General features: G+C 39.4%; 1 protein-coding gene across 10 annotated transcripts in view; it reads right to left on the bottom strand.

Moving 5' to 3' along the window:
* The window catches only part of Map2 (microtubule associated protein 2), a 252376-nt gene that overhangs the window by 10613 nt on the left and 216289 nt on the right, over window positions 1-25474 (bottom strand). For 3 of the 10 annotated variants that reach the window (XM_029538732.1, XM_029538733.1, XM_029538738.1), the window contains 7 exons: window positions 15293-19033; window positions 14887-15093; window positions 14564-14698; window positions 11193-11254; window positions 9578-9722; window positions 6549-6880; window positions 332-424 (listed from right to left, as the gene is read on the bottom strand). In XM_029538732.1, the coding sequence (XP_029394592.1) occupies window positions 332-424; window positions 6549-6880; window positions 9578-9722; window positions 11193-11254; window positions 14564-14698; window positions 14887-15093; window positions 15293-19033 (4715 nt within the window). The remainder of the gene's footprint in view (window positions 1-331; window positions 425-6548; window positions 6881-9577; window positions 9723-11192; window positions 11255-14563; window positions 14699-14886; window positions 15094-15292; window positions 19034-25474) is intronic. The other 7 variants (XM_029538736.1, XM_021198955.2, XM_029538734.1 and 4 more) reach the window with 6 other exon arrangements.

Genomic DNA, 25474 nt, shown 5'->3' with positions numbered 1-25474 from the left:
CTCAAGAGTAATTTAAATGGGGTTAGAAAAGGGTGAGCTTGGCTCACTTTTTCAGAGGAATAGAGACAGAAGTACTCTCGTGACTGAAAAGGCCAGGAAACAGTTAGCAGGCAAAGAGGGTTTGCTGTGGTCCGTCTAGCAAGCTTTCCCTTCCCAATGATCTGACAGAAAAGGATGGGACACCCGTCACCAAGAAAGCAAGCCGCTACCCTAGATGACACGTAGTGAGAAAGTAGTGTGTCATGAGGCATGTGAGGAAGGAAAGAGGGTGCTGGGTGTGCAGGAGGCTCCACACGATCAAGGCAACTTCCTCATGGAAGCTTCTACTTACATTTCCGCCCCCAGCAGAATGTTTGATGTTATCCTTGGAACCACATCTTGACTGAACTTTGCTAAAATCGATCTTCTTGTTTAAAATCCTAACCTAAAAGGAATTGGAGGTAACATTTTTCTTTCCAGATCCTGGGGCAGAAAGAACTAGAATTGGCAGGGGAAGGGGTGGGGGAAGGGTACTAGAGGCTCTCAACTCCCTTCCACTCATGGTCATATAGAAGAGTCTACACTGCAACTCAACTATATCCATGTCATGATGTGTGAGTCCCTATTTCCCTGGAGCCTCAAAGGCCATGTGCTCTGCAGCTTTAGGGATCCTAGCTCTATCGATGTAAGTGAAAATAATGAAAAAAAAAAAATCATACTTGAATTATCTGTGATGGAGGGGCTGGCAACACAGGGGTTCTGGCTTAACTCAGTGGTACAGCACAGTGTAGGTTAGCCCAGGGTCTGAGAGGGTATACCAGAGCTCCTCTCAGCTCTACAGTGTCACTCATCATTTACTAACCACTTCCTGACCCCTGTGTTAATGTACACTGCATGAAAAGGCACATGCTGGGTCTGTCTGGCAGTTCCAAGTCATGATTCTCATTCATGAAAGAATTCCTGGTTCCCTAGGGAGATCAACAAAGAACCCCTGGGTCTACTTTCACTGTGTTTGTGGCTTCTGAAGGCCACCTTCTTGCAACTGCTCCTGAGCCACCATAAACCATTAGTGGCCACTTGGAAGCATTCTTTCCAGTTGCCAAGGTAAGAAAACCAGAGCTGAAATATGTTAGGTCATCCCTACAGATGTCATCTTGGCTTTCCTGCAGCCTCAAGACTTGAGGCCAATGTTTTATTGTCTTTATTCAGGAAGTCAAGCATTCATCCTAAAAACCACAGCAAATCAGGACCTGGAAAGACGGAATTGTGCTGTAACATACTGAAACAGTCATAACTCCTATAACTTTTTTCATATGTCCTTTGAACTGCCATGCTTTGAAGGACAAACAAAATAAATATAGAAAGAAGGATTTAGTTTTGTTGTGGTCATTGCTGTTCTTGTGTATTTGTTTGTTTGTTTTGGATACTTCTCCTGTATAAATTAAAAAAAATTACATTTCTATATCTTTAAGTTCCCATTTATCTTCAATCCAAAATTTAAATAATATTCTTGTTTATTCAGTTTAAATGTACAGTCTTCTTGGGAGCATTAACAAGCCTTTAAGTACATGCAGAAAAGAACCTCGAATTTCTTAAGAGGGCATAGAATCCTATTTTTAGCTGGGCAAGGTTTGAATCACAGTGCCAGTCTAACATGGATAAGATAGCTTGTCCCTTGCAGAGAAATTATCACTGGCAGCTCTCACCAGGAGCTCAAGGCAAGGAACTCCTGTCAACATTTAAATTCAGAAGACATGACAGCTGGGTTGTTCTCTAGGGCATAACAAAACTTTCAATATAAAAACTGTAGGTTTAGCACAGGATTTATAGCTACTATTAAATGTACCACATCCTAAGAGTCTTATATAAGCTGTGGAAGAAGTTGCTCTTAAAACTGTGGAGACCATTGCATCTAAAACCTCCAACATAAATTATTTTTAGAAGAAAAATTATATTGACTTGCTCCTAGTAATAACATTTTAAATAATAATAGAAATGAAATAGAATTTACATGAACTATTTTACTAGTCTGTGGGGGATAGAAGGTATTTCTAATTTTATTTCATAAATTTCAATTTAAGCATTAAAGTCTCAAGAGACTCACTACTATCATTAGAAGTAGTGATGATGTGACAAACATTGATTCCTGTTCACTTACTGTAAGACTGGAAATCCAAGTTCGGCTGCATAGATCTTTCCTATGCTAATGTTTAATTATTTGATGATCTTCTGATTTCCAAAATAAATGATTCAATCCAAAAGGATGACCTCATCAATATCATTTTGAATGTTCTAGGATCTAAATATTCTATAATGTAAAAGCCCATTTCTGTTGATTTTTTTTCCCCCTCAGAGTCACTCATTTTCCAGTGAAAAAGTTAACTGGTCTTTTTAAACAGTAGATCTCCTCAATGACTTCCCATTTTGTAATTTAAAGCAAGCATTCAACATGGAAGTTAGGAGAAGTCAACCCCAAACCTGTCCAATCTGCCTAGATTTAGACACTATGCCTGGCTCCCTCTTGTACTTCTGCCATAGTGCAACTGGCAGTCTTACTGTTGGGTTCTTCCTATGTGAATGAGTCTTATCTACGGTCTTTACTGCAGTCTTACTGTTGGGTTCTTCCTATGTGAATGAGTCTTATCTATGGTCTTTACTGCAGTCTTACTGTTGGGTTCTTCCTATGTGAATGAGTCTTATCTACGGTCTTGATCTTATGCTTGTGGAGACTGCACTATCTTTGGATCAGCTAATCTGAGAATGACAAACTGAGGAAATGAATGAAAATTCACAAGGCAATCAATCAAATCCACAGGCAGAACCACAACTTTGCTTTCTCTAATCCTCCAATAATTAACAGTCTGGGGAGACAGGTTCTGTTGACTGGGCCCATTAGCAATATGTAACTATTCCAGGGCCACAGAACTTGTGCTGTGTTTGTTTGCAGGGTAACACTGTGTAGCCCAGGCTGGCCTTGAACTTGTAATCCTTCTGCTGCTGCTTCTCTAGTGCTGGAATGACACCTTGTGTAATACCACACACACCCTGAAGAGTGTGTGTTTTAAAGCTGATCTTGATACAGTTGATGGAGAAAAATGAGAAATGACTCAACACATATAGGTCTATTCCATATAAATCAAAGCCCTTCTATAAAACCTTATTTACAGAAAAAGTAAAAACAGCAGCATTCAAATAAATTGCCTACATTTTCTTAAGCTACATGTTTGTTAATCTAATTCTTAAAGCCGTAGGGGTTTGTAACCCCATAGGAAGAACAACAATATCAACCAACCAGATCCCCCCAGAGCTCCCAGGGATTAAACCACCAACCAAGGAATACACATGGAGGGACCCATGGCTCCAGCTGTATATGTAGCAGAGGATGACATTATCTCACATCAGTGGGAGGAGAGGCCCTTGATCCTGTGAAGGCTTGATGCCCCAGTGTAGGGGAATGCCAGGGCTGTAAGGTGAGAGTGGGGGCGCACCCTCATAGAAGGGGGAGAAGGGATGGGATGGGGGTTTGCGGAGAGGAAACTGGGAATGGGGATAACATTTGAAATGTAAATAAATAAAATATCCAATAAAAAGGCAATTATTAACTTAAAATTTAGATTAAATTGAGATCAACAACCTTGCCACAGATAGTTTCAATTTAAAATATTTAATAAGATAGTTTTAGTGTAGAATGAGTTAAAGAGACAAGTTTACTCTTTCAGCAAATGAATGACTCCCCTCCACCCCCCCACCCCCCGTAGAGGTAGAAGGAGCCCACGCTTGCACTTCGAGGACTAACTACATAACTTTCTGTAAAGCTCATTATATATTCTACTAGTGTGTCTACTTCCCTCAGTGAACTGAGCTGAGCTTCTCCGGTGACAGAAACTAGACTTTAACATAAAAGGTAAGAGACACAGGTACAAAAGCTATAAGTACAGAAATCAACTAATGTTCCCATTGCAACAAAAGGTGAGTGTACACATTCCCGCACGCCACTATTATAAAGCTAGTTTCTGCACAAGGTACAGGACAGCTCTGTCTTCCTTGATGGTTCTGGGTTGGTGGCAGCCCACTCAAAATTCAAAGGCAGTACATTTGTAACGGAAAGGAGCATGCAGGTGGTTTAGGTTTGTTCCAATGGTGTGTTTACAGACGTTCAATCAGATAATAGAAGTCTTTAACAAAATCAGCCTGATAGTTTCCATGACATCCTAACAAAATATTTCCCACTCATTCTCTAAAGGAATAACAGAAAGATCTAGTCAAACTCTCCAATGAACTTCCATACAAAAAAGAGGCTTTCTTCACCCCTAGTGTTTGAGAAGATATACTCTAAGGGGTTTTATAGGTAGAAAATACTACAGTGTTGAGAGAGAACTATTTTCACAAAGATAGCACAATTTATAAATATAATTAATCTATCCCGTCCACTACAAATTAGAGAGCAAATATTTTTTCTCTGCCTTTCACCTTGGTGAAGAAATACCTCCTGCTTCTGCAAGAAAGTCACTGAGCTGTTTCTCTGTTGTGTGTGTGTGTTTTTTTTCCAAGTTGTCTGGGGCTGAGATAGGGTGACTTTGCATCAGGTTAACACTGGCCCAGAGAAAGAAGATATTTAAAAAACACCACCATGATTTTGAAGCTATTTTTAATTCTTGATGTAATTTTGGTTAATATGTTTTAATTAGCTCTTAAGCATAATCTCTGGGGATGCTTTATCTCATACTAAAGGAATAAGACATTTTTAAACCAACTTTATGAATTACCAGCTTTTGTGAAGGTCAACCTGAAGTGAGCCTAGAGACACAAACAAACAAAAAGAGAGAGAGAAAAAAAGGATGTCCTCATATTTTTGTATCAATTTAATCATAAAGAGTCTTGCAAATTAATGGCTAAAACCACAATAAGAAGGTTTGGATAATGATTAGGAACCCAAAGAAAATTATATACTATACAATTTCTGTGAAATGGTATCAATGCCTTTTTATATTTATTAAATTTTATTTAGTTTCTATATAATGTTATAGAAATGAGTAACATTTCTTTGTGAATCAAGAGATATATAATTGATCTAAAAATCAAGGTTCTTCAGGACACAGAAAAGCCACACCTGGTATAGGAGAACCTGAGGACATGGGGGTTTTTAATGACAAGGAAATCTGCACTGTAGTCTCAGAATGTTGAGAGCTGAGGCAGGGGCAATAGTTAAAGACGACCAACTCGGCTTTGCAGCAAAACCTTGTCTCAAAACAGGTTAATCTGTTTTAGACATTTCTCTTTTAAAAGCCATAGCAAAGAATTTTCCATTTAAGGTTAATGATATGTTAAACTAATTTTACTTAAGTTACTCTTCTAAATTATTTATATATAATTACTAATTATGCAACAAATGACTCTTTCTAAATGATCCCAAAGGTTTTCTTCTATTAAATGGGGAAAACTGATGAATTTAAGAATAATGAGCTGGGCAGTGGTGGTGCATGCCTTTAATCCCAGCACTTGGGAGGCAGAGGCAGGCAGATTTCTGAGTTCGAGGCCAGACTGGTCTACAGAGTGAGCTCCAGGACAGCCACGGCTATACAGAGAAACCCTGTCTCGAAAAACAAGCAAGCAAACAAACAAACAAACAAATATAATGAGATGATTTTTTTTAAAAGATTACAGATTAAATTTGTTAGAATTTTGGTTATATTTGTGTCTGGCTGTAAAGCTTTCTTACACCTCATTTTCACAGCATCTTCCTGTGAAAATGTATCTGTGACCACACTATTACAGCTGTTCTTAAAGCGTCTCATAGCGCCCTCCCCCCATGGCTCATCGGTTGACTTTTCCTAAGCCCTTAGGCTTCTTGGAACAGAATTATAATGTGGAAACCAATGAATGTTGCTGCTAAAGATGAAGTACCAGGAAATTTTGGTATTGACAGTGGACAGGAATGCTCGAAGACTTCACATTTCAGCAAGAGCTTTCTGAGACCTCCTAAGGTAGAATTTTCTTGGCAAGAAGGAAAGATATCAGGAGTCAGAGGCGGAAATTGTAAGAGACAAGTATAGGAGTGACAGAAAAGGCACCGAGATTCAGAGGAAACTGGAATCCAATGAGCATTACAATTTGTTCAAAAGGTACACATTGCCTTTGGTCTTATGTTAAGAATAATTTTAAAAGCCTCTGAAGTTGAATCATCTCATAGCATATTAATAGTCTATGAGAGTATTAAACAGTATTTGCTTCATTTTCTTCCAGAATCACAGCTAACTTTAATATATCCAAATCCACAAAGCTGCAGAGACCCATTCCAGAAATCAATTAAAGGTTCCTTGCATATATGGTTAAGCCCACCAGTAACCAATGATCACAGAAGGACATGAAGTATCAAATGATTTTCAATGTATTTCCTAAGCTTGATTCTCCAGACAAGATCCAGACTCAGCAATGAATGGTGACCCATGACCCTGTAAACATCTCTGTCTCTTGTGCGCAAGATGGCCAGATTATAATGCACAAAAAGCAACTTAACTGTGAGTGGGGTTGCTCATCTGATAGCACGTACGAGTTCATGGAGCTCTTACCTGACCCCCCTTAGGCTGGTATTTGATGTTGTCAGTTGATCCGATTTTGGATTTGACATTCTTCAGGTCCGGCAGTGGTTGGTTAATAAGCCGAAGCTGCTTGGGAGTAGCTGGGGACTTTGGAGGAGTGCGGATGATGGCAACTTTCTTCTCACTGGGCACCAAGATGCCAGATTTGGGGGTTCCTGGTGTCCTGGGGTAGCTCGGGGTTCCAGGGGTGCCTGGGGTGCGTGAAGAGTAGCTTGGGGGAGTGCCAGGGGTGATTGCAGTAGATCCAGGGGTAGTAGGTGTTGAGGTGCCACTTTTTCCTGCTCTGCGAATTGGTTCTGACCCTATGGTAATAAATAAGTAACACACACACACANACACACACACACACACACACACACACACACACACACACACACACACACACACCACGAGGAAAGGAAAGAAAATCACATCAGAGCATTAGAAAATTCTCAAGGTAGTCTTCTTCCCACACAAAGTTAGTACTCATACAGTACTTAATTCAAATGCATTCAGAACTCTTTAGGAAAGATCACGATAAGGCTCAAAGAGGTAAGAACCTCTTTTCCTTTCTTTAGTTTCACAAACTGGTGGTATTTTTGAATATATGTTAATATACAAATTTAAAACGTGTATATTTTTCCTATTTGGTCTCATGGTCATTATTAGGAGTCACTGGAAACAATTCTTCTGTTTGTGTGATTATTGAGGCATATGGAAGACCTGTAGTTAGAAACAGCATACATTTGTTGTGTTATGTGGGTCCCTGATTATGGGAAGACTCCTGAATGGCACACGGATCATTCATTTCTCCCTGCAAGTATATCCATTCTGAGACTTAGATACACACTTGACACAGTAAATACACATTGTGAATTTACTTCCCATAGATTTTGCTTGAGGGCTTCAATGTGAATCTCTCAGTTTGTATTGAGAGCTCAGAAAGTTCCAAACTAACACATTTAATAAGGGGTTTTATTGTACCTTGAGTTAAGTGAACCAAGCTCTCCATCTCTACTGCATTCAGGACTACATATGCTCCATTCTGTCAGAGTTCATGAGATCCATGAATGGTATTATTTTCTTCAAATTCTTTTCAAAGCTTGCATAAATGCCAGGACATTGCTATGTGTAGCTAAGGAGATGGTAGGCAAATGGAAAAGAGCAAAATACTTCCTTTCCTAATTGTCCATGTATGTCTCGCTATTGCTGTGTGGAGCTAAAATACACCCAATATTTGTAGATGTCAACATGTCAGTTATACTCACTATCACCTGACACAAGGCAATAGACTATAAAACAAATTAAAGCTAGAATATCACAACAGTGTTGGCTCAGAACATTAAAAACCTCTTAAAGGGTAGAACAGGGAGACTCAAAGAGGTGAGTTTATTTAGAAAGTGCCATTTTGTTTCCTTAGCAACACATATAGGCATGCTTGAAAACACTCCACTGGGGAGCACTGATGCTTTTGTCTGACTTACCCTCTTCTGGGTTCTTGTGTATGCCCAGTTCCAACCCTAGATATGCGAGGGGAAAGTTGCTTGCCTGGGGATTACTGATTCTTAAATATGCTCCCTGCTAATTTAATACAACAATTTACTCTTGCTTCAGCAAAAGAGTTTTGAGGTGTCAAAGCCCTCTTAGCATAAACTTCAAAGGATGCAAATATTTCCCCAAATTAAACAATGCTAAGCACAAGTTCCACAATGACAATAATGTTTTCAGTGTAGACAAACCACTAAGTGTCAGGTATGATAGTTATGTCTGAGATTGCTATTAAATCTCTGAAAGCAAATGCTGAAGGAAAATCAACTACAATATGACAATCACGGCCATTTCCACCATTATATAGTAGTTCCTAGATTACAGAGCTCTGGTTTTCCATGGAGTTTTATAGAGCATTAAGTATCTTCCAACTCAAGGTTAAGGTGTTAAGGAGAATTGTGAAGTCACCAGTGGACTGAAGACCAAATCTAACCAGATTTTGCTGTGCAGTATTCAATCTGTTTGCTAGGTTAGTTTTTCTTGTCCTTGAATTGAAGCTACTAACAAATGACCATCAGAATTATTAACTCAATCAGGTAGAAAAGATGCCTTAAACGTCTTGTATCTAATATGTGCTAACCATGGTAGCTATTTTCATTGAATGGAAAAGGATAGCAATCTGGTACAGGATCTGCTAGATAGTCTCCGCAGCAATGAAATCTACAGTGTAAAAACTGAACACTACACGGTAAACAAAAGGAATCAAAGACAGTGTACAGGACACATCATGTTAAAGGTCATTTGGCATAACATTTTAAAAATGAAATTAAGTAGAAATTTCATTTTTCTCTCTGTGTGTACGTGTATGAATATATTGTGTGTGTGTGCAAGCTAGAGGTCAGTATCAAGTGTCTTTCTTGTTCTCCACCTATAGTGTGAATCAGGGTCTCTTACTGAACTTGGGGCTCATAGATTGGCTAAGTTTTCTGGCCACCGAGTTCAGGCATGCTCCTTCCTGCTCAGGATTGGGCTGCAGATGTCCAGCACTGTGCCCAGTTTTACACTAGTGCTAGAGAACCCAATTCGGGCACTCGTGATTTTGTAGAAGTACTTTCCCTACTGAAATATCTCCTTAGCTTTGGGTTTTAGGTGTTCCACTTAGATTTTAAGATATGTTATTGTAGTAAGAGTTAATGGTGAAGAGATGTATAAAGCAACTCAATGGGTGATTTTTCTCTATTAATTTCTTTTCAGAATTTATTTGTTTTAAGTTTGAGTCAAGAGAGAAACATCTTTCTAAAAAAGTCTATCTTGAACTCAGTAGATATGAAGACACTCTATTGCCATTTGTTTCATCAACTCTTTTGACACAAAGCATTATTTTGGAACAATCTACTATCTAGATTTTCTAATTTTATCTATAATACAGGCTTATTTTATTTAAACACTACAAACTTAAGTAAGCTTTTTTTTTTTTTTTTTTTTTTTTTTTCACTTAAAGGATTAAAGGGAAACAAAGTAGGGTGACCTACTGGTGGTCCGTCGTGCTGAAGAGATGGAGCTGTTCAGAGAGAACGAATTCTCCTCCCTGTCTCCTGATACACCCCTGCGAGGAGGGAGGATGGAGGAAGGTCTTGGGAGGGAAGAACGCTTTTCTGGGCTCTTGGTTATTCCATCCTGATTAGGGAAAACAAAGACAGTAGGATCATTTTAATTATGCAACAGTACTCTAGTAATTTTTCCTGGCAAATTATTTTTGATACACCAACTTTAATATACTAATAAAACTTTCTGTTTCATTACTTAGAATTTATAGTTTCTGAGTTGTTCTGAGCTTTTATCTTGAAGTGACAGCATCAAAAGTGAATTGTGGTGTTTAGCTTTTAAACAAGAATGTAGATGGAATAAATTTGCAAAACTTTTTTTTTTCATAAATCACTAATACAACCAAAAGCTTTATTACTTACTATTTTTAACAAAGCTGTCTAATTTGTAAGTACTCATATAAGTACTGAATTACTTCTCCTTATCAAATAATGACCCTCAGTTTGAGACAGTTACCAAAGTTTGGTCAATACTGGAAACAAAACACTGCCTATATTAATAGGAAAGTGGAATTACAATGTTTGATAAGCTAAAAATTATGATTTAAATATCATATAGGGTTGTAAGGTTGTCAAATTTGTCTCTAAGCTACTTATTGAAATCATTCAAATTGTTCTTTGTAAATTTAGAACTTCATTAGTAGATCTTAATTGCTTTTCTTCTATTCATAAAAAGAACAAAAATACTTCATGTTGGTTTTGTCTTTTAAAAACATAGTAGGATGTCATATTGTCATTAAAATGGTTATTAATAATGATTACTATTAAATTAAAAATTACACAATGTTTTCTTTTTTTGTTACTAAACCTATAAAGAGAGAAAATTAATATATTTAATTTTCTCAACTAAATTATTATACAGGAAGTTTTAGAAAATTAAGATACAGGGATAAGAGATGACATAGATAAAAATATTCAGGATTCAGACATGATAAAATAATATTTATTTTAAAAAAATGAGAAATACACAATAGAGATCCAAGTATCACTACCACCCAGTGAAATGCCACATTGTCATTAAAATGGTCATTAACTATCTTCTCTATTAAATGAAACATCAATATACACTCTTTTCTTTTTCTGCTACTCAATCTATAAGGAGGGAGAAAAATAAAGACTTTAAAAATCAAAATGGTAACTGTAGCCTTCTTTAGTGAAATGAATTATAGTTAATATTACTTCTCACTTCATTTACATAGTTTCATTTAGACTTATAATGAAAATGTAAAATAGTATATTAATTATAAAAGCTAAAGTATGTTCTATAAAAAAAATATAAGTGAATTTTTCCTCCCCATTTTTGGCAACTTGTTGTGCAGTAATCTGTATGTTGTCTTGGTAACGGAGCAAATCCAGCTGTGTCCTCCCCAGCTACCATCATCCATCATCCTAGATGATGTCAGTTTTGGCTTGGATGCTATAAACAGGTTAAAATGGACATTTAAAAAGAAATACAATTATCTACATAATACCTACACTTTGTAAGACATTGAGCGAATACCAAAAGTTGTATGAAAGAGAAGAGAAAACTTGCTTTACTCACAGTGACTTTATCCTTCGCCTGTTTAAACGCACTGGGAGCCTGAGCCAATTCACCACTTGCTGCTGTTGAAAAGAAAAAAAAAAAAAAAAACAACTTAGCGTCCCAAACTCACAGAAGTGCATTTTCTGATACTTGGGTGTTCTACTATCTCACAAGACTAAGGCAAAATACAATTCTCTTGCTTTTGAGGCTCAAGCTCAGTAGCCAAAGGAACTTGGGTAACAGTAATGCATGATGTGGCTCTAACTATAGCATATGTAAATTAATACAGACTATTGCCTACTGAAGTGCAAGGGAGCACAGTGCACACACTTTTTTCCCCTATGGGTCACCAAGGCACTTACTTCTGAGTATTTACCAAAATACACATAGAATCTTTAGATCAAAAGTCACAGAACATCAAAGCAAATGCTGCCTAGTTAAAGGAAAGGAATACGGTTAGTTTTTGGGTTGGAATGATACAGAAATGTCCAACCCTCCTCTTCTAGAAGCCACTGGCTAACTTACAGATCCTTCTGCATTTTATCTCCCAGGCTATCATGATCAGCAAACCCTTTGCCTGTGAACCTCTTCACTTTGCATTATGACTGACATACTTGTCTGAAGTGAAATTGTACCATAAGACTGGAACGAAAACAACTTCTCAGGGACAGAGAATGAGAGACTTCAAGTTCAATAAGTAAAAAATGTGTTCTATGCATGCACTTCCTGTATGACACAATTACTGCATCTGTTACTGCTGTTTCTCTTGATGCTGTTGCTTGCTTCTGGTCTCAATTTTAAATTCCATCCCACCCTACATTCTGTGGAGATGACTTACCTGAACTGATAATCCTTTTTGTTTTAAAATAGCAGTATTTGACTGATGTCCTCAGAAGTAAAATACTCTAGTTTGTACATTTACTATTTATTTATTTATAGAGAAATCGTCATGAAAAACATCCTTATAAGCCCCAGAGTAGTTCTGATAAAAAGGTCCTATGCTATGTGAGTTGTTATATCAAGACAATGGCTGCCTATAGTGTGTCTATTGTATAAGGACTGGCTAGGAGGACTTTTTAGATCTTAGCATAGCAGTGAAAATGATGTCATCGACTCTATGACATATCTAAAGTTCCTGCAATGCATATATGTAGTTTACTTTAGTTCAATAACATCTGTAATTTGTATGGTTTTCCTGCTGGCTTCTCCTGGTATTTGACTAGAATAAGGGAATACTCTAGTCAGCCTAAAATTTTAAAAATCCTTTAAAGAATGAACATTAAGAGGGAGGGTTGGCTTTTCGTATGGTAAAGTGAGCTTCAATGACATGCAAGCATGTCATATGAACGATTTACAAATTATTTTATATTACCTCTGACATTGCACAACTCTGACATCATCTTTTCCTTTTCAGGTAGAACACAGATTTCTCAATGTTCAACCCAAGAGAATATATTTCTCAAAGCATTTGTTTGAGTAAAATAGAATTTCTAAAATCATGACCTACTTAGCTAATCAAGATACAACACTTGGAGTTGTATGTTAACTCCTGATTTCTAACTTTGAAGTGCTCTGTACCCTGAGTGTTTCTCAAGATTTGTGTATAGAAGAGTCTTCCAAATTAAACTCTTGGCTGGGGTACTGTTCTTGCATAAAGTATGCCATATGGTTTCTATATGTAGGTCACAAACACATGCTACTTGAAATTTTGGCCAAGCATGGTGCTACATGCTTGCAATTCAAACATTGGGGATGCTAAGGCAGGAAGGTCATGAATTCAAGGCTGACCTAGGATATGTACAAATACTTTATCTCAAAAAGCATAGAACCCCCAAACTCAAGCCCCAAATACAAAATCTAAACAAACAAAAATAATAGAGACTTTGGTGGTTGTTCTAGAAGATCAATGACTCTGATTTTTTTTTCTCAATAAGGTCGATGATATCATTTCTAATCTTTAAAGTGACCCAAAATTTTATATGAAGCCATTTGTAATGAATAATTAAAATGAACAATTTCTTTCTGCCATTTTTATAGACTACAAGAGTATCCACATAGATACTAAGAAAATTTAAAATTAAGATTATCATAGTATAATTTGGCACACAAAGTAAATATCCTGATACTCTACAGTGAAATTTCAAAATAAAGTAGAGAGCTATTTCTATTGTGAATTATTTAAATTCACAATAGAATTTAAATAATTAATAGATTTAAATAGATTTAAATATTTAAATCTTTAAATAGATTTCTATTTTATGTATGTGGGTGTTTTGCCTGAATGTCAGTGTACAAGATATGTACAGTGCACACAGAGGCCAGAAGATGAGGTTGTATTCTTCGAAATTGGAGTCATAGATGTTGTGGACTGACATGTGGGTAACAGGAACCAAACTCAGGTCCTCTGTAAGGAGAGTAAATGTTTATAAAAATAAAGCCATTGCTACAGCTCATTTCCTGATGATTTCTCCCATGTTTTATTGTTTTCTTCTATTAGATTTTTAAGCTTATGGTTGTGTAAATTTGGGAGAGACAGAAAGAAGTAGAAGGCAATACATGTCTTTCTCCTCCTCAGGTCTCTCAGTATTGCCCAGGCTGGGCTCACATCGGAGATCTACCTAAAGATCCACCTTCCTCTGCCTCCCCAGCACTAAAATTATAGAAAACATATCTAGGTCTAACTTAATTCAGTGTTAAGGGAGTGGAGTTTTAACTTAGATTTCTGCACATTGAATTATATTAGAACATTTGACAGTTGGGATGAACATCTTTAAGAAAATCTCAAAGAGGTTGAAAAGGTGTTCACTTTGAACGTGATGAATAAAATCTGATAGTATAGACATCAGTTTCTTTCTTCTTCTTTCTTTCCATCTAAAGAAAAATAATCTTGAAAATTAGTCTTACTTCAGGAGGGGGGGTTCTCAATTCCAAAGACTAAGTCAGTATACATTGTCTCAGTAAAGTCAACATCAGTAACAGATTTGGCAGTAAAAATAGAGAAAATAGGACAAATATACATGGATTTAAGCATGGAGGAGATAAATAAGCAAAATAATGAGAATGCATACCACGGTTAAATTCATCTCCATCGTCTAACCAAACACACAGAATGAAAATAGGGATCCCCAGAACGTGACAATAGAGCACAATGCCAAGATACAATCACGCACTGCTATGTCTGAGCATGACAAAGAAACAGATGGTCATGACCTCTTCTGCAGGGAGGGAAAAAAAAAAAAAGAATAATGATACAAGACACTTAATAGCGAAACTGTTCATGATTGCTGAGATTTGGAAGTAAAACAAAATGAAGAAGCTTCTACAGTAATGAGACTTAAAAGAAATACACATCTATGTTTGCCAGCCACATTGCAGAATTAAACAGTCACCTGTGGTTTTCCGCTTAACACAGGAGAGATGAGTTGGTCTAGTGTATTTGATAGCAGGTTTTAAAATGAGTTTCCTGGAAGGAGAGTGGGCCTGAACTTCTGATTTTTTAGCAAGTTCAGCCTTCTTATAAACTGCTATGAATAAGAAAACACAAAAAAGCATACCATCAGGAAAGAAAGCAAACACTTGGAATGAAAAAAATGAACAAGATTTTTATAAGTAACTAGTTAGGCAAGTTGCTTTGTCAAAAGAGCAATAACAAATTCATTTTTTTAAAAAAAAAAAAACCGCACATTTTAAAAGAAGTGATTGTTAAATGAACCTTTTTTCCTTCTCACTTCATCCCTGGAGACCGTGCTAGGTTCCTTTTTAGCTACTTTTCTTTCAGGAGTGGAAATTCTGCCTCTCCCGGTTTTAAAAGGCTTTTCTTTTCTATGTTTCTCGAGAGACGGTCTCCGAGCTTCCTTCTCAGCTCTCTCCTCTTTAGGAATAGTTTCTAACTGCTCTGTCAAGATGCTTCTATCATCATCTGCGGATCAAAGCAAACCATGGCAACAAGAAGAGTGAGATCATTAGTGACAGATGTACAAAACCCTTCACATACTTAACACAATGTAAAGTAAATAGAGACTATTATACTTATTCTTTAAATGTTTAGAGTGAAAACCAAATTCCCCACTAGGCTACTACTGGGTCTTATTTGGGAGAAGATTGAAAAAGAGGCACACCTTGAGTGTCCACCCACAGGCTGTCGGCGTCCATAATGGAGTCATCAATGGTGGTCTCGTCTTTGTAATCGTCGTAGGTTTCTGTTTTATATTCTGAGTACGCAACTTCCTCTTTCTCAGGGGTAGCTGGAGCATCTGGAGAGCCATCCTTGGGTTCTGCCTGGGCTTCTGCTGCCATCTCTACTTCAAGCTCTTCATCGTGAGGGCATGGTCTTCTTTCTTCCTCAGGCTGAGCTGGAGCTGCAAAACGCACACTGTGGGACCCCGACTCCCCCTCATCCGTCGTGGTTTGTACTACGGTGATGAAATCATCCTCGATGGTCACCACAGACTCAACCACACCTTTGTGCTCACCTGGGCAGGTCTCCACAAACTCCTCCCTACTTCCTGGAACAAGCAGGTCAGAGATCTGGAGGGTATCTGAGCGGAAGAGCAGTTTGTCATACTCTCCCCCAGCTTCTATCTCTTCTTCCTCACTTGGGACCTCTGCTGGTTCGGACACAGTTGCTTCAGGCTGTGGCTGGGTGTCATCAGAAGGTATGGCAGGTATATCCGGAGCCTCTGTGCTCTCTTCCTTTGGCAGCTGAATGAATTCCATCTGGACCTCACCCTTCTCATCAGTGGATGAATCAGCTTCGGAAACTGGAGGTGGGCAAGGGATTTCTACAGACAGCTTGAGGGCAACTTCATCTTGAATCAGTGATGTCTCTGGAGATGTTTCTTTCTTGCTCTCATCAGGCTTTAGGGACTCCATAGCGAGGCTTTCATGCTCACCGCTAGACTCATAGGACTCTTCTTTGTCTACAGCCTCCTGATGCACCAGGTCAGGCTTTGTCACCTTCTCCTTGACTTCTGTTTCATTGACTTTGACCCCTTCCTTGGTGGGGCCGGATTCAACACCCATGAAAGAATCTGCTTCTTGAGGTGCTTCGGATGAGAGCGTCAGCTCCTGAGCAACCTCAAACTTAAGCTCTATGGCTTTCCCAGCATCTACATTCATCCCAGAAGCCATCTGCCCAAAGTCACTGACTTTTATATCTAACTGACTTGGCTCAGCTTTCTTTGCAGCAAAATCTAGACCTTGATCAGCTTTTGTGGTTGGCTCGACCTCAGCTACCTCTGGCACTGAACTGAGACCTTTCTCTGTTTTCTCAGGTGATGGTTCTTTAGTTGTTATCAGTTCTTTGGTGGAGGCTTGATCATAGGTTATACCTAATCCAAAGAGCTCTACTTTATCCCCAATCTCTTCTGACTCCTTGACATGTTCTTTTGAATCAATATGCTCTTCACTCTTTTCTAGGACAGTATCCAGCTTGTCATTAGCTTTCCTGTCATGGTCAAACTCCCTACTCGGTCCTGATTTGTCAGCAGAAGTGGGTGGAGTTGCCTCTTTTTCAGCAGTGAACTCATCTTTGACTCTTCCAGCAGCTGCAAGTTTTACTTCAATTAGTGAAAGGTCGGTGGCCAAATCCCTACGGACTTTGTCATCGGTTCCTTCATAAAATGAACCACTCTCTCCTGACAAATTCTCACTGTCTTGAACTGGTGATGGGAGAGGGACTGTATACTTGTTGAACACACAGTATCCCATGTCTTCAAGTTGACTGTCTGGTTTTACAGCGACTGGGCTTTCATCAGCGACAGGTGGCAAACTGGTACTACTCTCTGCAACCACAGCCTCTGATGGGACTGATTTCCTCCTGGCAACCTCAGCATCTGCACTCACAGAAGCTAATCTGGACCTGGTTCCTGCCAGATCTAGCATCTCGGGCAGGTCCGGGGCCATGACAGTACCATTTTTGTAATATTCTTTGGCTGGGAAGGGTGACTCGGGGGATGTCTCAACTTGGGTAGTTTGCCCTCCGGTCACTTTTGCTTGCTCTGCCTTATCTTCTTCCTCTTTGCTCTCTATTGGAAAGCAAGGGATCTTCTCCACTGCAGGTGTGGTGGGGGGCAGGTAATCATCCCCTTCGTCCATGCTTCCGCTAGTGTTGGTTAGAATATCAGAAGCCAGAGGGGAAAGATCATGGCCCCGGCCAAAGTTAAACCCAAGGGCAATGGAATCAAGGCAAGACATAGGCAAGTTGATAGACATGCTTCTTTGTTCTATTGCAGACCTTCCACCGAGCCCTAAGCTTCGACTAAGTGTCAGATCATCCTTATTCTTACTATGAAGGTCCCTTTTCTCCCCATAAACTTTGGGGTCAATAGTGAACATTCTCTCTTGAGGAGAACTTGGTTCTTCCGGTAACTCAGATGGATGATCAGGTGTATAACTCTGGGCAAGAGTGCTGTACCCTGCTTCCTGTGCTGGAGGACTAGGCTCGGATGCTTTTGCCTGAAGTTCCTTTTCATCATGTTGGTTCTTGGGAGATACAGTATCCAGAGATTCCTGGGCACTTCCTCTCGAGTCACTCAGCTCATAGTAATCACTGCCCAACTCAGCGCTTCTAGTCATGTCTTCTTTCGATGCAGATGTTTCAAAGTACTTGGACATCCCTGACTTATCTTCATAAAACGGCATCTCCACCTCGGCTATTGTCGCAGACCCAGCTCCTTCAAGCTTATTTTTGTCAGCTGCTTTCTCTTCAAAAAGTCCCTGGGTTTCTCTGCTTTCACTTACTGCCTCTGGCTCCGATGTAACTTCTCCCAAGGTCTTGGAGGTCATGGCTGCATCTGTAACTGCTTGTTCCAGACTTACAGGGAAGGAGTCTTGTTTTAACTCATCAATTGTGTGTCCTTGGCCTTTCTGGTCTTCCTTGGAGAAAGACTGCTCGGTGGAAGTCTGGATTACACCTGTTTTATCATCGCTTAATTTCAAGGATTCCTCTTCTTTTGCCACAGCTTCTTCAATGGAAACAGTTGATTTCTCTTCTAGCTTTGTCTGTGGTTCAGTTTCAGCGAGTGTAGGTTCCTGTACACTGGGCGCAGACGTCTCCTTTTTCTCTTGATCCATGGTACCCTTTTCTTCTCCCGAAATGTTCTCCCCGACATAGCCTTCCACAACTGGGCAATGAACATTTCCCAGTAAAGTGGTAACTTCTGAGATGGGGACATCTGCCACTTTGTCTGCTTTATCTTTCTGTGGCTCCTCATCTTTAGAACTCTCTTTGGCAGTAGCTAGAGCACTGGAGTCCTGCAGAGACACTCTGTCATCTGATTGGAAGAAGACAGGCGCGAAGGGTCGTGGCCCTTCTGAGACTCTCTCATTCTTCATAGTGTCTAAGGGAAGAGTGAAACTTCCACCATGAAAGGGGCTTGGCATGGGAGAGTCAAACTGCTTCCCTTCCCATCTTGGGATATCCTCTAGCACATCTTTTTCCCTCATGGGTGTCAAGGGGCCAGGAGAGATTGGGGCAGCTAAACCCCATTCATCCTTCTTCGATTCCGTGGGCATTTCGATGAACCAGTCTTTCGGCTCTTTTGGAGCTGGGGGCTCTGCCGGGAGGCCAATGCTAGGCATTGCTATGCTTGGTCCTGTGCTTTGTTTCCTGTCTTCCAGGTTGGTACCGAAAGTCTGCACAAGTGGAGCTGGAGGCAACTTTTCTCCTTCCATGCCTTGGAGATCGTTTTTATCCTGGGGTTTTTTACTTGTATCAGGAACTAAGGCAGCATGTTCAAAGTCTTCACCAGGCTTACTTGGCATCTTAAACTCCATTTCTCCCTTGTCTAAAGGCTCAGCGAATGAGGAAGGAAATTTCTGCTGCTCAGGGAATTCCATCTTCGAGGCTGTAAGTAAATCTGAAGTAATCGAGTTGATTTTCAAATCAGATAATAGGCAACAGCTTTCAGGCACTTAGCTTAAAGTCATATTTACAGGTAGGAAATGAATGGGAAAGGAAGAGGGAAGCTATGGACCATGCAAGCATGCTGCCCACTGAAAAATGAGCATGGGAATGTCAGGACTGGAATCTGTATGTCCTAGCACGGAGTGAAGTCCTGTTCTAAATGAGTTATAGAAAGAGTTGGCCTTAGGCTACTTATTCTTTTTGTCTATTTTAGTCACTTCTAAACAGTGTATAGTGCATAATTACTTGGAAAATGAAGAACCATCTTCATTTCATTAATAAAAGCTATAGGGTACTATAACATGTATATGAAGGATATTTACTGAATAGTGCAAATTTTCTCACTGGCAAGCCATAGAGGAAATGCCAATAAATACATAATGATAAAAATATTAGCAGTTTTATGTACTTGATGAAAAATTAGAAGGATCCATATGGACAAACTAAAAGTTACTGCCATAAAAATTTTAGAAGATAGCAGAGATTAAAGTAAATATTTGATGTCAATTTTATATACATGGCTTAAGAAGTAATGAGCCAGTAGGCACTCAATCTAAAATTTTAATTCCCAGCATGGATTCTAGATTATAATGGGTAGTCACAAGAGCAAGACATTTTTCAAGAGTCAACTATCATAATATCCCCAGGGTCCTAATTTCATTCCTAGGACATGGCCAGCTAGCAACACAGTGGCTAGTATTTGCCCCAGATAATCTTTGCATCAAATAAATGGTGTGCTCTTGATTTTATTGATATGCCAATGCAAGAGTTTCTGGAGTTCCAGTTATATTTTAAATCTTTTCCTGTGGTCACTAGAGCTAGGTGTCATCTGGACCAATTTGACAGTGACTCTCTTAAAGATGGTGTTAGTATGATCTGATAGATTTGTGTGTCCTGTTGTAATGAGAGCAACAAAATATTTAAACTTGTAATGAAGGCTAGATGAATGGAAACTCAAGCGACACAGGCATGATAAAGGGGTTGGCTGCCGTGGAGAGACAACGACAAGAGGAGCACCAACAGGGTCTCTGAAGGAAACCAAACCAGCATTTGTAGAAGCATAAAAACAAAACACTTTGCGGCTGCAAACAAAAGCGATCTTATCATTTAAGCCTGTGTATGCGAAAATCCAGCTCTAGGGTCTGAAAAGAAAAGCATATGGATTGCTGTCCCAAAACATAAAAACAAAATAATACATGTATTAGCAATGTGACTGGCAAACACTGGCGATGAGGAGGGAGGGGATAAATCAAGAAGAGTTCACACAGCATCATCAGCCTGCGGCAAAGCGTATTGTATCATGGCAAAGAACAACCAGCAGCAGCGGGGGGGGGGGGGGGGGGCACCAAGCTCTCACGGCACCTGCGCAAGCCACACTCTCTGCTTTTGAAGCCCAAATGGTAGTCTTATGATCATGAGAAGACCCAGCGGGTTGGACCAGCGTTGGAAAGGCATTCGCTTAGTGAGATCCACGGGCAGCGCAGCATTTGCAGCAGGCATGCAAATCCTGACAGACACACACCTTCCTTGGCAGAGGAAGGGATTTTTACTTCAGGAGCCACCTCCGTGACCTCTTTAACACTTTTCTCATGAGGAGCCCCTGCCAGGGCACTGTCTTCTGGAACTATCTGTGCCTCTGCGCTAGATTCCGCTCGGCCCTCACTGAGGCCCTGGGGGTTGTCTGAGGGTTTAGCAGCCCCACACTCATTCCCAGGAAGGGCAGCCGGCTTCATTTTCTCAGCCATCGTACCCTCTAGAGTTTCTTCTTGGGGATGAAAAAGATGTTGACATCATGACCACAGAACAACACACAAGAGGACAGAACTATTATTCATGGAACACTTTCAGCTCCATTTGTATAAACTCTCCGCCGCATCAGGCGTATTTTTTTTTCCTTTCCCATCTGGATGAGCAAATTAATAACCGAACGACAGACACATTATGTACTCGCTGGAAAACTATGATGTATAATATGCTGATAGAAGGGCCTTTTAAGACTCTAATTAAAAGGCTGTACTCCACATTTTAAAACTGGAGAGCTGAAAGGGTTCTGTGGTTTCATCATCCTCAGTGGGAATGGCAGTACAGTGAGCAATGGAGATGGCTTGCTGGCTGTTAGAGAGGATGGTGTTGCCCCAACACATGGTGGTGAGAAGAAAGATGTACTGCTGTCCTGAGAAAGGCTTTCCAATTGGTTAGACAGGGGCTGTTTTCTCCAATGGAGGAAGTCCCTACATAAGCATTCCTGACTGCTTGGTTTAGAAATGTATAATCTTTGCAAAACAATTTTAGGAAAAAAATGGGCTTAGCCTCAAAGTGATACCTACTCACTTGCTTAACACTTATCACTGGGTCCATCAGAGCACTCTGGATATAATATTTCTAAGGAAGGGCTATGAATGTCAGCTTATGTTGCCTCCATTGAATTATGTGATGCTTAGAAAAATAACTATTGGAAGCAAAATACCTTTTAACTTCAAGACTTTATCATTTACAGAAGTATCTTTTCCTTATATACAATTGTTTGCATTTTACTTAGTCAGTAATAGTTCGTGTATAGTTACTAAGAGAATGAGCCCATATCAGCAATACAATCTTACTATGCAATTCAACATAAAACCACTCAGCAAAGATAATGGAGAGGCTTCCAGATTGCCAAAAATATCCCCTGAAAGTGTAAATAACACAGGAAAAAAAGTCAGCCTTGAAATGCAAACAGCTTCTGAAGGCCATGAATTATTTTATTCATTTCTCTCTCATTTACAATTCAAACCGCCACAAAAATAAGTAAATCCACTTTACCCTTTGATAAATGAAAGGAAGCTGTTTTAGAAGTCTGCAGTGGGAAGTTTCTTAAGGTATTTCCATAAACAATTTGGACATTGTGCAAAAGGCCCCGTGGGAAACACTACAGATGGGGAGGGAAGGAATTTTCTTTTTGAAGAAATAGTAACACCTTGAACCTCATCTATCGTTACATGTTTACCATGCAGATACTTGTTTTTTATATCTATTAATTTTATGCATATGAGTATAAATATTATATATATGAGTATAATATATATATATATATATATATATATATATATATATATATATATATATGAGTATATTGTAGCTGTCTTTAGACACACCAGAAGAGGGCATCAGATACCATTGCAGACTGTTGTGAACATCCATGTGGTTGCTGGGAATTGAACTAAGGACCTCTGGAAGAACAGTCAGTGCTCATAACCATTGAGCCATCTCTCCAGACACCATGCAGATATTTGTGTATCTGTAATTTAAATTTGTAAGGGACATTTTAAAAATTCCAATTCTTCCTTATTATTTAGGAATTCCTTTGTGGTGCACAGATTTTTGACTCTAGTTAAAAGAACTTTAAACATATCAAACTTCACCAAGGCCAGCTTACTAATGAAATATAGACAACTTAACTTACAGGTTTTCAAATCTATGTAATATTTTGGCCTGAACATTTAAAATTTCGAATTAGGTCTGTTCGTGTCCCCTTTACCTACCTCTTAATTAGAAACCTCCCACAGAATTTTCTCACTTTTAGTTCACTCTGTGGAAAGGATATATTGTGCTGGATTTATTTCTTAGGGTATCAGAGCTGTTGGAGCTCACTGGTTTGCAAAAGGACTTTGGGGGATGCTCACTGTCATGAATGTGACTGGTGAGCTGCAAGTGGATTCCTCGCTGCTGTGGACTTGCCTGTCCCATGTTTTATCACCACACATTGTCCTACATGGGGAGCTCTTCTGTACCTAGCAAGTTACTGTCCTCACCTGAGAACATTTCTGTCCGTATGTATGTATGTATGTATGTATGTATGTATGTATGTATCTCCCCTGTTGAAACTGAACACATAGTGAATTACCATTACTTAATATCACTTTCCGGATAGTCAATTATACACAGGTAGCACACAGCTTTATGAACAAAGGCTCTGAGTCAAACCCTTCTTTTCCTCTCACCTGTGGTAAGGTGCTCATCTGGGTACAGATGCCTTGGAAGCCTCTGCCGCAGTTTCTGACTTATTGATGTGTAGATATAAATTCACCCCATAGCATTTTTCCTGCTCTAAGTAGGTTCTTTATTCTTTCTTTTCTTTCTTTCTTTCTTTCTTTCTTTCTTTTTTTTTTTTTTTTAAGATCAAGTGTTTGATAATAGTAGTAAAAAGGTGGCTTCCATTTAAGGCTGGCCCTAGTCAGAGTCCACATCCAAGGGGGAAAACCAATAATATTAGCATCAGCTTCTTCAGGTTAGGTAAATAATATGCTCTTACCAGATAATGTATTTGAAAGAAACAAAAAAGCATCATACTTTAATTGATTTATTTCTTGTTCCCTTTTCTTTTCCCTTCCCATCTCATAGGAACAATAATGAAAAAAAATAAAATAAAATAAAGGAAGTGCTTGTTTCGTGTTACAAATTTTAAGGCACTTCAATGGATAAATCCTTATATAGGGACTTCACTTTCATATGGACAAAACAGGCCAAGGCTCCCCACCGCCCCCCACAGGAAAGCACACTGAACGTGGTGGTGATGTATGTGGACAGAGCTGCAGGCTGGGAGGGGGAGCAAAAGAGCGCAAGCCCATGGTCCTGTTCACCTTTCTTCTGGCCTAAGTGGGCCTGTGCGCTCTGCGCTGTGACACTGGGGGGCACACTAGTCCATTCTGAGCTGAACAGAGGATGCTCATAGTACTCCTCATCGGAATTGTAAGGCTCATCATCAGGCACAGACACGGAGATGGAGGGGGCTAGGAGCCTACGCCTCTCCCCGCTGGTGGCAGACTCATGGCTGGGGAACCTGTGTAGAGGGCCCACTTGATCCTCAGCCCCTTCATCTACAAACAGACACATAGGAAGAAACTGCAGGGAGAACTGGACAAGACAGACATGAGATCAGACAGACGAGACAGACACCTACAGAAGGACACAGAGAGGGTCACCATAGCAGCACAGCTGGATGGGAGGGACTGAGACAGACTGAGCTGATGGATGATGGGAACTAGTGAACAGTGTATGCTTTCCTGGGTACTTAATTCAAACTACCACTTAAGGAAATTTTGCCATCCATCTAAGAAAATAAAAAAGCATCGAGAGCCCTGCTGAGAAATAGAAATTATCTGCACATTCCCCTCCAGTAATTCAGAATAACCACAAGGAAATATTGGAACAGAAACAAAGTGTCACAAAACAAGCGCATTCTTTGAAAGAACCTCCTTCCTAAATGTGCATTCTAAGTCATGCATCAATAGAATAGAAATTAAGGAAGAGACACATTGTTGAGGATAGCATGGTATGATCAGTTACTGGGGGAAAAAAGGCTTCTGTTTGAAACTTTTATTATCTAATCACATATAAATACTTAGCATTTGGGTTAATTTCAGTTTCAGGTAATGATTTCAACCAGAAAGCAATACATTTCTTTAAGGTCACATTGCAGATTAATCTGCTTAGGCGTATTTGGACTCTTCTCTGAGTCAATGAGAATTAGGAACATTTTGGATGAACCCCATTTGTCTTTTGATATAGATGCTGTCTCTCAGACTTATGTCCAAGTTACTAGGGTTGTCACTAATCACTATTCCTTTATATCTAGACCCAAGTAAAAGTTTGTCACCCTCAGAACACAACCAAAACCTATAGTATCTCTTTGTGCAGTTAACCTTTCAACTTTAAACCTGTGGTGTTATGGCACTGTTTTGCAAATGCACTGTATTTTAAGGACTGTAACTTTGTTCGACGGCCAAGTATTGGAAACTGGAAATAGGTTTGAAAGTATGAGGATATTAAAATAGTACTTAGAGACAGAATGCTTTTACTCCCTTCAGCATGTTCGTTATTAATCAACCAACAAGCTATTGATAGTTCCAGGGATGTTGTTTCTGACTGGATGCTCAGAAACTTGTCAGCCATGGTATTTAGTATACCATGAGAGAGACCCCCATGGCGTTTGCTATATGCTTAGTATCAGCTGAGCAGATAGCTTTTCAGGATCTGTCTACAACAGAAACTAGATGGTAGTTCTGGGTTTGTGATGTGTCCCTGTCAGTCACGTGTTCCCCAGTGACCCCCCTCAGGCTTCTCATGAATGCAAGTTACTTATAAAATGTCTAAGCTGTTCAAGCAACGTCATGGGCCATCAAGTAAGTAAAAGTGAGATATGCATTTCTCTGCATTTCAACGTTCGCTTTCTGGGAAGCAAAGAAGGCTACAACGCAAGCGCCAATACTGAGAACTGAGAGCTGGTAGTGAAGAGGTGATGGTGAACTCAAGGATGGTTCAACCTTACTGAAGCATTCGGCCTCTCTGGTCATCACTGTCCTGTTTTAAGTGCCAAGACATAAAAACAGCTCAGAAGTCTGTAATAAATTAAAAG

The sequence above is a fragment of the Mus pahari genome, chromosome 5 (assembly GCF_900095145.1).
Source record: "Mus pahari chromosome 5, PAHARI_EIJ_v1.1, whole genome shotgun sequence".
NCBI classification, from domain to species: Eukaryota; Metazoa; Chordata; class Mammalia; order Rodentia; family Muridae; genus Mus; species Mus pahari.
The sequence above is the reverse complement of the archived record's forward strand: the minus strand, read 5'-3'. Positions and strand labels throughout refer to the sequence as shown.